The sequence below is a fragment of the Rhinoraja longicauda genome, chromosome 1 (genome assembly GCF_053455715.1).
Source record: "Rhinoraja longicauda isolate Sanriku21f chromosome 1, sRhiLon1.1, whole genome shotgun sequence".
Lineage (NCBI taxonomy): Eukaryota > Metazoa > Chordata > Chondrichthyes > Rajiformes > Arhynchobatidae > Rhinoraja > Rhinoraja longicauda.
This window is the reverse complement of record NC_135953.1, coordinates 138,058,502-138,075,045: the sequence shown is the minus strand read 5'-3', so window position 1 is coordinate 138,075,045 and position 16,544 is coordinate 138,058,502. Positions and strand designations below refer to the sequence as shown.

The 16,544-nt window shown below is 47.6% G+C and overlaps 1 protein-coding gene across 1 annotated transcript in view; it reads left to right on the top strand.

Annotated features, from left to right (window-relative positions):
- The window catches only part of afap1 (actin filament associated protein 1), a 179,817-nt gene that overhangs the window by 99,744 nt on the left and 63,529 nt on the right, over positions 1–16,544 (top strand). The window contains exons 6-7 of the mRNA XM_078399527.1: positions 428–607; positions 14,934–15,026. Of these exons, the coding sequence (XP_078255653.1) occupies positions 428–607; positions 14,934–15,026 (273 nt within the window). The remainder of the gene's footprint in view (positions 1–427; positions 608–14,933; positions 15,027–16,544) is intronic.

The window sequence follows — 16,544 nt, the reverse complement described above, 5'->3', positions numbered from 1 at the left end:
GGGAGAACGTGCAAACTCTGTGCGGACAGCACCCGTAGTCAGTCATTAAAACCAAGGTGAGAAAAAACTTTTTCACCCCAAGAGTTGTGAATCTGTGGAATTCTCTGCCACAGAGGGCAGTGGAGGCCGATTCACTGGATGAATTTAAAAGAGAGTTAGATAGAGCTCCAAGGGCTAGTGGAATCAAGGGATATGGGGAGAAGGCAGGCACGGGTTACTGATTGTGGATGATCAGCCATGATCACAATGAATGGCGGTGCAAATGGCCTCCTCCTGCACCTATTTTCTATGTTTCTAAGGCATTGCTCAGTTTTAGGAAGTGACTGCAATAATCCTGTAGGATGAACACTTACATTGTTGATCATAAAGCACTGAAACTGTTATGCACTAGTGAGTAATGAATTTGGGATTTAATGTTTGATTTTAGTGCTACAAAAGTTCCAAAGACCATCAGCCTCAGATGGAGTTACTGCTGACGTCCCACAATGTGTCCTACGTTCCAAAGGACAGCAAACGGAAGAAACATGAGCTCCGAATCACCCAGCAAGGGGCCGACATATTGGTGCTGGCCGTGCAAAGCAAAGAGCAAGCCGAGGAGTGGCTGAAGGTAGGACGTTAGACATCTTGTTGGCCTGTTGGGATTATTCACAGTTGTTGGCTCTCCCAATTTCTCACCCTGGGCGGTCACAGTGGCGCAGTGGAGCCCGGGCTTACAGTGTCCGGGCCTACAGTGTCCGGGCCTACAGTGTCTGGGCTTACAGTGTCCGGGCCTACAGTGTCCGGGCCTACAGTGTCTGGGCTTACAGTGTCCGGGCCTACAGTGTCCAGGCCTACAGTGTCTGGGCTTACAGTGTCCGGGCCTACAGTGTCCGGGCCTACAGTGTCTGGGCCTACAGTGTCCGGGCCTACAGTGTCCGAGCCTACAGTGTCCGGGCCTACAGTGTCCGGGCCTAAAGTGTCCGGGCCTACAATGTTCGGGCTTACAGTGTCTGGGCCTACAGTGTCTGGGCATACAGTGTCTGGGCCTACAGTGTCCGGGCCTACAGTGTCCGGACCTACTGTGTCCGGGCCTACAGTGTCCGGGCCTACAGTGTCCGGGCCTACAGTGTCCGGGCCTACAGTGTCCGGGCCTACAGTGTCCGGGCCTACAGTGTCCGGGCCTACAGTGTCCGGGCCTACAGTGTCCGGGCCTACAGTGTCCGGGCCTACAGTGTCCGGGCCAACAGTATCCGGGCCAACAGTGTCCGGGCCTACAGTGTCCGGGCCTACAGTGTCCGGGCCTACAGCAGCGGTAGAGTTGCTGCCTTTCGGGCGACTGGAGGCCCGGGTTTGATCCCGACTATGGGCGCCGTCTGTACCGAGTTTGCACGTTCTCCCCGTGACCTGCGCGGGTTTTCTCCGAGATCTTCGGTTTTCGATTTTTAGATTTAGAGGTACAGCGCGGAAACAGGCCCTTCGGCCCACCTGGTCCGCGCTGCCCAGCGATCCCCGCACATTAACACTATCCTACACACACTAGGGACAATTTTTACATTTTCACGGCCAATTAACCTACATACCTGTACGTCTTTGGAGTGTGGGAGTAAAGCGAAGATCTCGGAGAAATCCCACGCAGGTCACGGGGAGAACGTATAAACTCCGTACAGACGGCGCCCGTAGTCAGGATCGAACCTGAGTCTCCGGCGTTGCATTCGCTGTAAGGCTGCAACTCTACCGCTGCGCCACCGTGCCGCCCTCCCACACTCCAAAGACGTGCAGGTTTTGTAGGTTAATTGGCTTGGTAAATGTAAAAATTGTCCCTAGTGGGTGTAGGATAGTGTTAATGTGCGGGGATCGCTGGTCGGCGCGGACCCGGTGGGCCGAAAGGGCCTGTTTCCGCGCTGTATCTCTAAACTAAACTAAACTAAACTAAAGAATTGGCAAAATTAGCAAAAACTTCATCATCTGAGGTGGAACACTCTTCTGGATCTCTGCCTCAAAGTTACACCAGAATATCCAGAGATCCAGTGGAAATTTGGGTCCATCGGTTATTGTGTATGGGGCGTGTGGGACTGTGGCAATCATTTTAACAAAGACACCATTGTGGGATTTTCTTCTGATTTTCTTTTCATAATGGGAAAGAAACCTGCACTTTCACCTGTCTGAACATGTTTGTTTCAATGAATTATAAAATCATACTGAATGCAAGCAGGCCCTGCCAACCATTATGCACCCATTCACATTAGTCTAGTTTAGTTTAGAGATACAGCGCGGAAACAGGCCCTTTCGGCCCACCGGGTCCGCGCCGACCAGCGATCCCCGCACATTAACACTATCCGACATCCACTAGGGACAATTTTTACATTTACCAGGCCAATTAACCTACAAACCTGTACGTCTTTGGAGTGTGGGAGGAAACCGAAGATCTCGGAGAAAACCCACTCAGAGAAAGGTCACGGATGGCAGCTGATGAGAAACCGATCTCTTTTTGGCCGGGTTAGAAGGAGAGGAATGCAGTCTGCAGAGTTCCAACTCATGGGTTCGTCTTTTAGTTTAGAGATACAGCGTGGGAACACAGGCCCTTCGGCCCTCCGAACTTTACCGACTAGTGATCCCTGCACATCAACACTGCCCTGCACACACGAGGGACAATTTGCATTTATACCAAGCCAATTAACCTACAAACCTGTACGTCGTCGGAGTGTGGGAGGAAACCGAAGATCTCAGAGAAAACCCACGCAGGTCACGGGGAGAATGTACAAACTCCATACAGACAGCACCTGTAGTCGGGATCAAACCCGGGTCTTCTGCATTCACTGTAAGGCAGCATCTCTACCGCTGCGCCGCCGTGCCACCTGAATTAATCGTACAATTCAATTTATACTTCTCACTTTCCCCTGCGTACCCTCCCCATTCTTCCATTCACCGACATACTAGCAGCGAGTTACAGTGGCCGGTTTACTTACCGACCTTCACGACTTTAGGCTGTGGGAGGAAACGGGATCACCCTGAGAAAATCCACACAGTCACGGGGAGGAAACGTAAACTCCTTGCAGAGAGATTAAGAGTCAGGAGTGAACCCAATCACTGGAACTATGACAGGTGGCGCGGCGGTAGAGTTGCTGCCTTACAGCGAATGCAGCGCCGGAGACTCAGGTTCGATCCCGACTACGGGCGCCATCTGTATGGAGTTTGTACGTTCTCCCCGTGACCTGCGTGGGTTTTCTCCGAGATCTTCGGTTTCCTCCCACACTCCGACGACGTACAGGTTTGTAGGTTAATTGGCTGGGTATAAATGTAAATTGTCCCTAGTGGGTGCAGGGCAGTGTTGATGTGCAGGGATCGCTAGTCGGTAAAGTTCGGAGGGCCGAAGGGCCTGTGTTCCCGCGCTGTATCTCTAAACTAAAAGACGAACCCATGAGTTGGAACTCGGCAGATTGCATTCCTCTCCTTCTAACCCGGCCAAAAAGAGACCGGTTTCTCATCAGCTGCCGTCCGTTGAGATCAGTCTAGAGGGTGGTGAAGATTTGGAATGCTGACAGCACGATAAAAGCAGCTTTTGTCATCGTTTTCAAAGGAAATAGGGTAAGTACGAGGGCGAGCAATTGGGAACATATGGAGGAGGAGCAAGGGAGGGCACTGACTTTCAAAGCATCTTTGAAAGTGACGATGCAGATTATAATCACTGAATTTCCTTCGTATGTCATTAATCTTTTTGAAATGCAGTTGGCAGAGCCAGCGGCTGCCGTCCAATGCAAATTCCTTCCCAAGAAAGTGAGTCACTTCCCATGAACTTTAATTTAGATTTAGAGATACAGCGCGGAAACAGGCCTTTCGGCCCACCGGGTCCGCACCGACCAGCGATCCCCGCACACTAACACTATCCTACACCCACTGGGGACAATTTTTTACATTTACCAAGCCAATTAACCTACCAACCTGCACGTCTTTGGAGTGTGGGAGGAAACCAAAGATCTCGGGGAAAACCTACAAACTATTGTCACCTTTCTGGATGGGATAGCATGGCGATTGAGTTGTGCAGGGAGGCACTGCAGATGCTGGTTTAAACCAAGGATAGACACAAAAAGCTGGAGTAACTCAGCGGGACAGGCAGCATCTCTGGAGAGAAGGAATGGGTGACGTTTTGGGCCGAGACCCTCCCTTCTCTCCGGAGATGCTGCTGGTCCCACTGAGTTACTCCAGCTTTTTGTGTCTATGGCGATTGAGTTGCTGTTTCAGCCATCGGGGTTGTGGGCCATTGATCCAGAGGTAGGAACTCATATTTCCCCATCGCAGCTGGGAAACCTAAGTCAATAAAGTTAATGATTAAAAACAAAGCAATCTGAGCGGGAACTTAATGGAGCATCATAAAATTCCATCTGTTTTGCAAATAACATTTGGAGAAGAAAATCTCCCTTCCTTACTAGGTTTGACTTTCACGTGATATCAACAATGGATATTTTTAAGGCAGAGATAGATGGATTCTTGATTAGTACGGGTGTCAGGGGTTATGGGGAGAAGGCAGGAGAATGGGGTTCTGAGGGAGAGATAGATCAGCCTTGTTTCAATGGCGGAGTAGACTTGATGGGCCGAATGGCCTAATTCTACTCCTATCACTTATGACCTTATGTCTCGAAACCCACCTATGTGGTAAGATCGATCCCACAAACATTTGGGAAAAAATGTTTAATTTCCTTTCCACCACTGCAATCATATAAGATTGTGATGGACAATAATAATTGGTAATTGGCAGCAATTTCCATATCCAGATAATAAATGAGTAAAAATGACTTGGGGAAGGAGTTCCAAGAATTGGTCCTAATGATCCCTCGAATTCTATCTCTGCAATATCCGTCCAGATCTCGAGCTTTGTGGTCTTAATTGGTTTCAGCCAGCTCTTTGTGTAGGCCACGTTGTCTGCATATCTAACCCCAGACTCCCAGACTTCCAAAGCAACCACTCTTTCCTGAGCTCTGTCATGGCATAAGATTAGGGTTGCCAACTTCCTCACTCCCAATTAAGGGACAAGGTGACGTCACTGCCCCGCGCCCCACGTGACCTCACCCAGCCAGTGCATCCGCTCCACCGATGGCGGTTGCCCGGGCCGGGAGGCCGGTTGCTCTGCAACCTCAGTTCGGCGGCGCACGGGCCTACACTGTCCGGGACTACAGCGGCCCCCGGGCCTACGGTGCCCGGGCCTACAGTGCCGGGCCAACAGTGTTCAGGCATACAGTGTCCAGGCTTACATTGTCCGGGCCTACAGTGTCTGGGCCTATAGTGTCCGGGCTTGCAGTGTCCAGGCTTGCAGTGTCTGGGCCTACAGTGTCCAGGCCTACATTGTCCGGGCCTACAGCACCGTCCGGGCCTAATACAGGACAAAAGCGGGACACAGGTGGGATAAACCACTTTAGCCCAAAATACTGGGTGTCCCGGCTAATACGGGACAGTTGGCAGCCCGACATAAGATCACCCAAGGAAAGAGGAAATGATTAAGATCTCCTATATTTTCCTCCTCTGCGTAACCCATTTTCCTTCTATCCCCCTCTTGCCCTCCAGCCCTGTCCCCATCCATCTGCATTCCTCCCTCCAGCTTTATCTTTCACTCCTCTTCTCTCTTATCTGACACCCTTTGTCTCCACTTCATCAGCCTTTCTCACTATTTCTGCCCATTTGCCGAATACCTCCCTTCACCTGTACCCACCCATGAGTTGGCAGGCTTTGCCCCATCCCCACCTCCAATTTAGTTTAGTTGAGCGATGCAGCGTGGAAACCGGCCCATCGGCCCACCGAGTCCACACCGACCAGCGATCCCCATACATTAACACTATCCTACACACACTAGGGACAAGATATTAGTTCATGATGTCTGTGCTGAGCAGGGTGCCAATTTAAACTCATCCATTGAGCCTGCATGTGACCCCTATCCCAACATTTCCTACATATTCGTGCATGCATGTCTGCTAAATGCCTCTTAAATGCCACTGTCACTTCTGCTTTCACCACCCTCTGTTCCAGGCAATTATCCCTTTCTATGTCAAAAATGTTTCGTATTGGAGATTCAGCGCGGAAACAGGCCCTTCGGCCGACTGAGTCCACACCGCCCAGCGATCCCTGCACAATAACACTATCCTACACACACTAGGGACACATACACCAAACAAAATCAACCTACAAACCTGTACGCCTTTGGAGCGTGGGAGGAAACCGAAGATCTCGGAGAAAACCCAAGTGGTCACGGGGACAACGTACAAACTCCGTACAGACGGCGCCCGTAGTCAGGATCAAGCCCGGGTCTCCGGCGCTGCAAGCGCTGTAAAGCAGCAACTCTACCGCTGCGCCAACGTGCCGCCCCTCTCTATTCCACCTTTATTGCCCTTACTTTATCAGATTGATTAGTCCTGACCTGAAACGTCACCTGTCTGTTTCTCTTCACTGATGCTCCCTGGACTGACGAGTTCCACCAGGAGTTGGATATTTTGCTCGAGATATAATTAAAAGACATCGTGTGTATGAAGGAACAGCAGATGCTGGTTTACACCTGTTGTGGTGGCCGTATAATAACAGAAGCCTTACATCTGGATAACGATCCAAAGACTATATTAACTACATAGCAAGCATGACCTCACGCCTGCACGTTCCACTTACACTAACCCGAATCTCGCCAGCAGTGGTCACTCAAATGCTAATGGTTGGTAACTACAAATGCATGACACATAACATGAGTGACACCATTACACTAATCTACAACACGGAAGGTAGACACAAAATGCTGGAGTAACTCAGCGGGACAGGCAGCATCTCTGGAGAGAAGGAATGGGTGACGTTCCTTCATATTCAGTGTTTATACACTGCGTGGGTTTTCTCCGAGATCTTCGGATTCCTCCCACGCTCCAAGGACGTGCAGGTTTGTAGGTTCATTGGCTTGGTATAAGTGTAAAGTTGTCCCTCGTGTGTGTCGGATAGAGTTATTGGGCGGGGATCGCTGGTCGGTGCGACTCGATGGGCCGAAGGGCTAGTTTCCGCGCTGTATCTCTAAAACTAAAATTAAAATGAAAAATATCTTTACATGGAGAGTGATAATTGTCTATAACAGAGAGGGTGGTGAAAGCAAAAGTGACAGTGATATTTAAGAGGCATTTAGACAGACATGTATGCAGCAGCCTCCTCTTGAATGTCACATAAAACTAAGGAGCTGATTGTGGACTTTAGAAGGGCTCAACATCCAAGGACGTACACGCCACTGGAGATAAATGGATAGGGTGAGCAGCTTTAAATACCTGGGAGTCCACATCACAGAGGATCTGACATGGACAACACACATTGCCGCACTGGTGGGTAAGGCAAGGCAGCGCCTTTACCACCTCAGACAGTTGAGGAAATTCAGAGTGTCTCTGAGGATCCTTCAGTGCTTCTACTCTGGGGCTGTAGAAAGCATCTTGTCCGGGAACATCACAATCTGGTTTGGGAACAGCTCTGCCCAGGACAGGAAGGCTCTGCGGAGAGTAGTGCGTTCGGCTGAACGCACCATGGGAACTACACTCGCCCCCCTGCAGGACCTATACATCAGGAGGTGTCGATCCAGAGCCAGCAACATTATGGGGGACCCCTACCACCCCAGCAACGGACTGTTCCAGCTGCTACGGTCAGGCAAACGCCTCCGCTGTCACGCTGTGAAAACGGAGAGGATGAGACGGAGTTTCTTCCCACAGGCCAACAGGACTGTTAACTCTCATATCACCAGGGACTAATTTAATTTACTGTATTAATTTATTTTTTATGTAAACATTTTTTTTTCTATTGTGTTTTGTAGTTTTAGCACAATCCGCAGGCGTTGCCACTTTCATTTCACTGCACATCTTGTATATGTATGTGCCAAATAAACTTGACTTGACTTGACTTGAAATGGGAAGATAGAGATCACATGCAGGCACGAGGGACTCGTTTAATTTACTGTATTAATTACTGCACCATGTTCGGCACAGACATCATGGACTAATATCTTGTTCCTGTGCGATGTACTGTTCTATGTTACACGACAAAATAGTTTTCTTGAGGGCCAGATAGTTTTGCTTAACAATAGCATCAATTATGTTCCGCACAATTAGAACTCATCTGGACTTCATGCGACTCATTGAGCCATTTTCAAAGCTATGATTGGTTTGTAAGACAATAGCCTCCACACTTCAGTGGAGAAGATTGGAAACAGAGCTGTTTAATAGAGGATAGTTGACCAACAGCAATTTTGGGACCATTGCAGCGATCTATGCCGAAATTCTGAAGTTGATATCCATTTTACAATGACTACACACACGTTTACCCACATTACTTTCATAAAATCTCGACCAAGAAATTGTGTTATAAATATGTAAGCATTACTGGTGGCACGGTGGCGCAGCGGTAGAGTTGCTGCCTTACTGTGCTTACAGCGCCAAAGACCCGGGTTCCATCCTGGCTACGGGTGCTGTCAGTACGGAGTTTGTACGTTCTCCCCTCGACCACTTGGGTTTCCTCCAAGATCTTTGTTTTCCTCCCACACTCCAAAGACATACAGGTTTGTAGGTTAAGTGGCTTGGTATAAGTGTAATGTTGTCCCTATTTTGTGTAGGATAGTGCTAACGTGCGGGGATCGCTGGTCGATGTGGACTCGGTGGGCCGAAGGGCCTGTTTCCGCGCTGTATCTCAAAACTAAAAACTAAACTCAATTAAACTAAACTAAATCAGGCTGCTGCCAAATAATAGGAGAAAAACAGGCAAGACTCCGCACCTGGAGTATTGTGTACAGTTTTGGGCTCCTAATCTGAGGAAAGACATTCTTGCCTTAGAGGGAGTACAGAGAAGGTTCACCAGATTGATCCCTGGGATGGCAGAACTTTCATATGAAGAAAGACTGGATAGACTAGGCTTATACTCACTGGAATTTAGAAGACTGAGGGGGGATCTTATAGAAACATATAAAATTCTTAAGGGGTTGGAGAGGCTAGATGCGGGAAGATTGTTCCCGATGTTGGGGAAGTCCAGAACCAGGGGTCACAGCTTAAGGATAAGGGGGAGGAGGTCTTTTAGGACCGAGATGAGAAAATATTTCTTCACACAGAGAGTGGTGAGTCTGTGGAATTCTCTGCCACAGAAGGTAGTTGAGGCCAGTTCATTGGCTATATTTAAGAGGGAGTTAGATGTGGCCCTTGTGGCTAAATGGATCAGGGGGTATGGAGAGAAGGCAGGTACAGGATACTGAGTTGGATGATCAGCCATGATCATATTGAATGGCGGTGCAGGCTCGAAGGGCCGAATGGCCTACTCCTGCACCTATGTTTCTATGTTTCTATGTTTCTATGTTTCTATGTTTCTATGTAAGATTAATTGCTTAAAATGAGGTCTGGGGAGAGATGATCGGAGGAGCACAAAATACTTTAAAGGGATATTCAAAGTAGCAGATCCAAAGCTAACTTTGGGTCATTTCCCGTGGAATATTGTGGAGAATGTATGAAGAATAAGGTTTTGTTTAAGCAATATAATGCCGTTCCTTCAACATCCTGAATTTATCAGGAAAAAACAGCAGCTGCATCACAGACTATAAAAACGTAGGATTCCAGAGAGGATTGAGAAATCTTTGAAAGGTCTTTCCCTGTCTAGTTTGCAGTTTAGGTCTGATAACAAACCTCACTTGTGCCCCTGTGTGAGAGCTTCCCACAAACCCACCAACAAAGGCAGGGCAAGGCAAGGCCAGGAATAATTTCCTGAAGAGAATTAGCCTGTATGACAATACAATAATACAATACAATATATCTTTATTGTCATTGTACAGGGGTACAACGAGATTGGGAATGCGCCTCCCATACGATGCAATAAATTAATTAGCTAGTCAGTATTAATTTAAACAACCCAATGAAACAAATTGTAACAGTTTTATAACAGAATAAAGTGCAAGTCGGTCTGTGCCGGTTCACTGTGCGATGTGACCATCCGGCTCAGCAGGACCGGTTCATAGCAGCTATGGCCCTGGGGATGAAGCTGTTCCTGAGTCTGGAGGTGCGGGCATAGAAGGCCTTGTATCGTCTGCCCGATGGTAGAAGTTCGAACAGACTGTTGCAGGGGTGTGAAGAGCCTTTGTGGATGCTGGTGGCTTTTCTGAGGCATCGTGTGTTGTAGATGCCCTCCAAGGCTGGTAGCTGTGTTCCGATGGTCCTCTGAGCTCTATGAACTACCCGCTGAACAGCTTTCCTCTCTTCCTCCGTGCAGCTGAGGTACCACACAGGGATGCCATGTGTTAGGATGCTCTCTATGGTGCAGCGGTAGAAGGTCGTCAGCAGCTGTTGGGGTAGACCAGACTTTTTCAGTGTTCTCAGGTAGAACAGTCGTTGCTGTGCCTTCTTGACCAGCGCAGCAGTGTTAGTGGACCATGTTAGGTCCTCCGAAATGTGAGTGCCCAGAAACTTGAAACTTGAAGACTGAAGTAATAGTGAACCACGACTGCCAATTTTCAGCCACAGTGCTAGCGTTTGTTGTGTCTGGACCAACCATCAACAATAATAAAACTTTGTACAATTAGCTGTTTTTTTAATACATTCATGCAGTGTAATACCAACATTTATTGGCTATCACTTATTGTCCCAATGGCATATTCCATCCAATTTCCATCCTGCACTCAAATTCACTTGGACCATCTATGCCCCAGCTATGCCAGCCTCTTTGGAGGGTACGTCGAACAATCCCTGTTCCAGGCATACACTGGCCCTAGCCCCGAACGCTATCTCCACTACATGGACGAAACGATTACATAAACTTGCCAGCCTCTAACTGAACAAAAGTGCCTCTTATTGATAGCAATCTTGACAGTTTTTTAAAAAGCCTCATTTGCAGCATGTTACAACATCAAGCAAGGCTTTGCAGACTTTTAGGTACTCTTGTATTGTTAGCAAAATGGTCTTCATGTTGGCTATTTGTTTTGTTTAGTTTTTAGTTCAGAGATACAGCGCAGAAACAGGCCCTTCGGCCCACCGTGTCCGTGCCGGCCAGCGATCCCCGCACACTAACACTATCCTACACCCACTAGGGACAATTTACACTTACACCAAACCAATCAACCTACGAACCTGCACGTCTTTGGAGTGTGGGAGGAAACCGAAGATCTCGGAGAAAACCCACGCAGGTCACGGGGAGAACGTACAAACTCCGTACAGACAGCACCCGTAGTCAGGATTGAACTCGTCTCCGGCACTGCAAGCGCCGTAAGGCAGCAACTCTACCGCTGCGCCACCGTATTGTACACAGTAGCTTCCTTAATCAGTAATATGATAATGATTTAACGCAGTTGCTCGAAGGGTAAACATTGACCAGGTCAGCTGGGATTATGTTACTGTGTGGGAAGGAACTGCAGATGCTGGTTTAAAGCGAAGATAGACACAAAATGCTGGAGTAACTCAGCGGGACAGGCAGCATCTCTGGAGAGAAGGAATGGGTGACATTTCGGGTCAAGACCAACTCTTATCTGTCTGCACATTATCCGTTTCCCTCCATTCCTCATCTATATACTAAAACTCTCGTTTGTTATCTTGTTTGTGACTGAACTTCAGCCAAAACGGTCCACGATAGCGCGACAATTTTAGGCCCACCTTACTCACCATTGTCACTTTAGTGATAATGCAAGTAGTTTCATTGAAATCGGTCTTATATTTTTAACGTTATTCACATTTGTAAGTTTAAAAGGAGGGGAGGGGGAGGGGGGGTGGGGGAGAAGGGAGAGGGTTGGAGGGGGGTTGAGGAGAGAGGGGAGGGGGGAGGGGGGGAGGAGAGGGTGCTGCACCAATGCGGGAAAGGTTTGGGCCCAACGGGTCCACTTGGTCTAGTGCCTATATAAAAGTCTCGTAAATGGCAGTATCATATCTGCCTCCACCTCCACCCCCGGCAGCACGTTCCAGTCACCCAACATCGTCAGTATAAAAGAAGGGTCTCGACCCGAAACGTCGCCCGTTCCTTCTCTCCAGAGATGCTGCCTGTCCCGCTGAGTTACTCCAGCATTTTTAGTGTCTGCCTTGGGATTATGTTACATTCTGTTATTTGAACCAGTAGTTTCACATCTTACTGACACGGAATGGCACATGCCGAGGACAACACCTCTGACAATGGAGCACTGTTTTATCAACTAAGCTCACGTACTGTGTAAGAAGGAACTGCAGATGCTGGTTTACACCGAAGACAGACACAAAATCCTGGTGTAGCTCAGCGGGACAGGCCACATCTCTGGAGAGAAGGAATGGGTGGCGTTTCGGATCGAGACCCGTCTTCAGACGTCCATCCAAGCTCATGTATTTGTCTCTGTAGTTTGCTAAACTTCTGATAAATGCACGCGTTTCCAACTGCACGCCATCAGATTCATGAAGTGCAAAGTATAACAGAGGATGCTGAAAATACCTAGCAAAAACAGGCAGCATCCGTGGGGCAAGAAAGAATGTTAATGTTAGACAATAGACAATAGGTGCGGGAGGAGGCCATTCGGCCCTTCGAGCCAGCACCACCATTCAATGTGATCATGGCTGATCATTCTCAATCAGTACCCCATTCCTGCCTTCTCCCCATACCCCCTGACTCTGCTATCCTTAAGAGCTCTATCTAGCTCTATCTTAAATGCATTCAGAGAATTGGCCTCCACTGCCTTCTGAGGCAATGAATTCCACAGATTTACAACTCTCTGACTGAAAAAGTTTTTCCTCATCTCAGTTCTAAATGGCCTACCCCTTATTCTTAAACTGTGGCCCCTGGTTCTGGACTCCCCCAACATTGGGAACATGTTTCCTGCCTCTAACGTGTCCAACCCCTTAATAATCTTATATGTTTCGATAAGATCTCCTCTCATCCTTCTAAATTCAAGTTCTGGGCCAAAGGCATTTCAGATGTGCAGCGTTTGTAGTATTTAATTTTTGGGTTAATTCAGCAGCACTGTTCATGGGGAATTTTCATTCATTGCGATTGAATTCATAATCCACATGATCAGTGGAAGAAAAGTAAGTACAAATCACTAAACTGATTTTTAGATATTTAAAGCATAAGATGAGTTTAGTTTAGTTTAGAGATAGATACAGAGTGGAAACAGGCCCTTCGGCCCACCGAGTCCGTGCCAACGACTGCACCCTGCACATTAACTGGGGTTGCCAACTGTCCCGTATTAGCCGGACATCCCGTATTTTGGGCTAAATTGGTTTGTCCCGTACGGGACCGCCCTTGTCCCGTATTAGGCCCGGGGGCTGTTGTAGGCCCGGACACTGTAGGCCCGGGCACTGTTGGCCCGGGGGCCGCTGTAGGCCGGGCATTGTAGGCCCGGACACTGTAGGCCCGGATACTGTAGGCCCGGACACTGTAGGCCCCGGACACTGTAGGTCTGGGGGCCGCTGTAGACCCGGACAGTGTAGGTTCAGAGGCCCGGGCGCCGCCTAACGGAGGGTGTGTAGCAACCCGCCTCCCGGCCCGGGCGCCAGCCATTGGTGGAGCAGGGGCACGTGGCCGCTGGCTGGGTTAGGTCACGTGGGGCGCGGGGCGGTGACGTCACCTTGTCCCGTATTTGGGAGTGAGATAGTTGGCAACCCCTAACATTAACACTGTCCTGCACACACTAGGGACAGCCCATAATTGGATGACATAAAAAAACTTTAGTAGCCAAATTGTAATCCAAACCTATTGTGATATTTTATGAAGTATAATGACGCTTTCTCAATGCAGTAGGCCTGTACAGTAATTCAATGATAAACATTAAAACTGGCAATTATTTTTGCCACAATTAAACTCCCAACTTCCTTTCAGGTTAAACTGTGCCAAGAATCATGAGCAGAATTTTGATTTTAAAACGCTAAAGTAAAAACAGCTATTCACTGTTATTTTTAAAGAAAATATTGATTGATAAATTCAGGAGAATTTCCCTTCCTTGCATTCCTTCCTTCCCTATTTGAACTGAAGAAGTTATAAAAATAATGAAATTATTTCAGGGTGACCTGTTAACCCCTCAGTCTTTGCTGTGTGGGTGTGTGGTAAAATGGTGGAACGTTGAGTGGGTAGTAGACTGTTTCCGAGCTTGCAAACAAGGAACTGTTTACTTTTGCACAATTTTGTTAGAAAAGGGACTGTAAAAGAACTGTATTCTCTTTTCAGGTGAATCAGATTGTACAAATCTCTCCTGGGGATGATATTTCCTAGTGGAGATGTTAAAAAATAAATTACAATATTAAGCTACTAAATTGTGTCACGCTAAGAATTTATGATCACAATGGTGGTGCAGCGGTAGAGTTGCTGCCTTACAGCGCTTGCTGCACCGGAGACTCAGGTTCGATCCCGACTACGGGCGCTGCCTGCACGGAATTTGTACGTTCTCCCCGTGACCTGCGTGGGTTTTTTTTCCGAGATCTTCGGTTTCCTCCCACACTCCAAAGACGTACAGGTTTATAGGTTAATTGGCTGGGTAAATGAAAAAATTGTCCCTAGTGTGTGTAGGATAGTGTTAGTGTGCGGGGATCGCTGGTCGGTGCGGACTCGGTGGGCCAAAGGGCCTGTTTCCGCGCTGTATCTCTAAACAAAACTAAACTAAACTAGACACAACCTTGCAAACGTTGAGTGGGGAAGACTGTTTGCAGTTATAGGGATATCTGGCAAATGGAAGGCTTTCAAAATTAAAATAGTGTGTGTTCAGGGACAGCATGCGTGATTGAAGGCCAAGGTTTTTCCGAGATCTTCGGTTTCCTCCCACACTCCAAAGAGGTACAGCTTTGTAGGTTAATTGGTTTGATGTATGTGTAAATTGTCCCTAGTGTGTGTTGGATAGTGTTAGTGTGCGGGGATCGCTGGTCGGTGCGGACTCGGTGGGCCGAAGGGCCTGTTTCCGCGCTGTATCTCTAAACTAATGCAATCGCGATATTTCAATTTTAAAAATTTAGTTTCATTCTTTTTAATACTTGTGCATTATCTTACAGGTGATAAAAGATGTCGTTGTACTTTGCAATGTAACTACTGAAGCAGACGGATCCATGACGATATTTCCCATTAACAAGACAGAATTAGAGAAGGTAATGACATACAGATTCCAATTACTACTTTTGAGGTCTGGCTGCAGCATAAACAAAGCCCAATCAGCAGATCTGAAAGTATTTATTAACGCTGCTATTGACATTAATAAGTTGTAAGTTTTATAGATTGAAATCCAAATGGTGAGCTGTCTTCATTTTTGTTAATCGATTAGCAACAATAAAAGATCTTTATTCCTGATACAGTTGGGGTCCATACATCAATGAGCTAAAACATTATGACCACTGACAGGCGAAGTGAATAACACTGGTTATCTTGTTACAATGGCACCTGTCAAGGGGTGGGATATATTAGGCAGCAAGTGAACAGTCAGTTCTTGGAGTTGACGTGTTGGATGCAGGAGAAATGGGCAGGAGTAAAGACCTGAGCGACTATGACAAGGGCCAAATTATTAAGGCCAGACGACTGGGTCAGAGTATCTCTGAAACGGCAAGGCTTTTGGGGTGCTCCCGGTCAGCAGTGGTGAGTACCTACCGACAGTGGTCCGAGGAGGGACAAACCACAAACCAGCGACAGGGTGTTGGGCGCCCAAGGCTCATCGATGCGCGAGGGCAACGAAGGCTTTCCCATCTGGTCCGAACCGACAGAAGGTCGACTGTGGCACAAGTCACAGAAAATGTTAATGGTGGTGACGGGAGGAATGTGTCACAATACGCAGTGCATCGCACCCTGCTGCGTATGGGGCTGCACACGGAGGACCAACAGCATATTAGGCAGGTGGTCATAATGTTTTGGCTCATCAGATCGTACTGTTTTGGTGTATACTGGCATATGTGATAGGAGAGTGGATCACAGGTGGGACTGAGGCTCTATTCTTTGGTACAAGCTCAAATTTTTTGGTGTGGACCATTGCTAAATGATTCTGGAAAAAAAAAGTGTTGCATTAAATCAGCGTTTCAGCATCTCTTTTTCCTCTCCTCTCCTCTCCAAGCCAGTGGATATATTTAAGGCAGAGATAGACAAATTCTTGATTAGAACGGTGTCAAGGGTTATGGGGAGAAGGCAGGAAAATGGGATTAGGAAGCAGAGATCAGCCATGATTGAATGGCGGAGTGGACTCGATGGGCCGAATGGCCTAATTCTACTCCTATAACTTGTGAACCTTTGAAGGCTGTAAATGAAGAATTCAGTTTGATTTACGGACCATTTTGAAAACTAGATTCACTGTCCCCGTTTTATTTCTTACAGTTTAATCTTCTGTATTATCATTTGTTTCTGGCCATTGCTTTGGCTCTTGTTTGTGTCTCTGTGTCGGTCTAATAGTCTAGCTCTCTCCTCCGTATGTGTTTTTTCTTTAACTCTGTTTCTTACTTGCTGCATGCTGGTGTGCTGCAAGCTAATTATAGATTTGAGTTGGCAAAAACGTTCAGATTTTCTTGAGAAGTGTGGGAACATAAATACATAGTGTCCAGACAAAAGATGTAATTGTATTCTGACCACATTCCAAGTGGTCTTGGGATGTGTTAGCCTCCTGACTGAGAAATCTGAAAAAGTAAAGG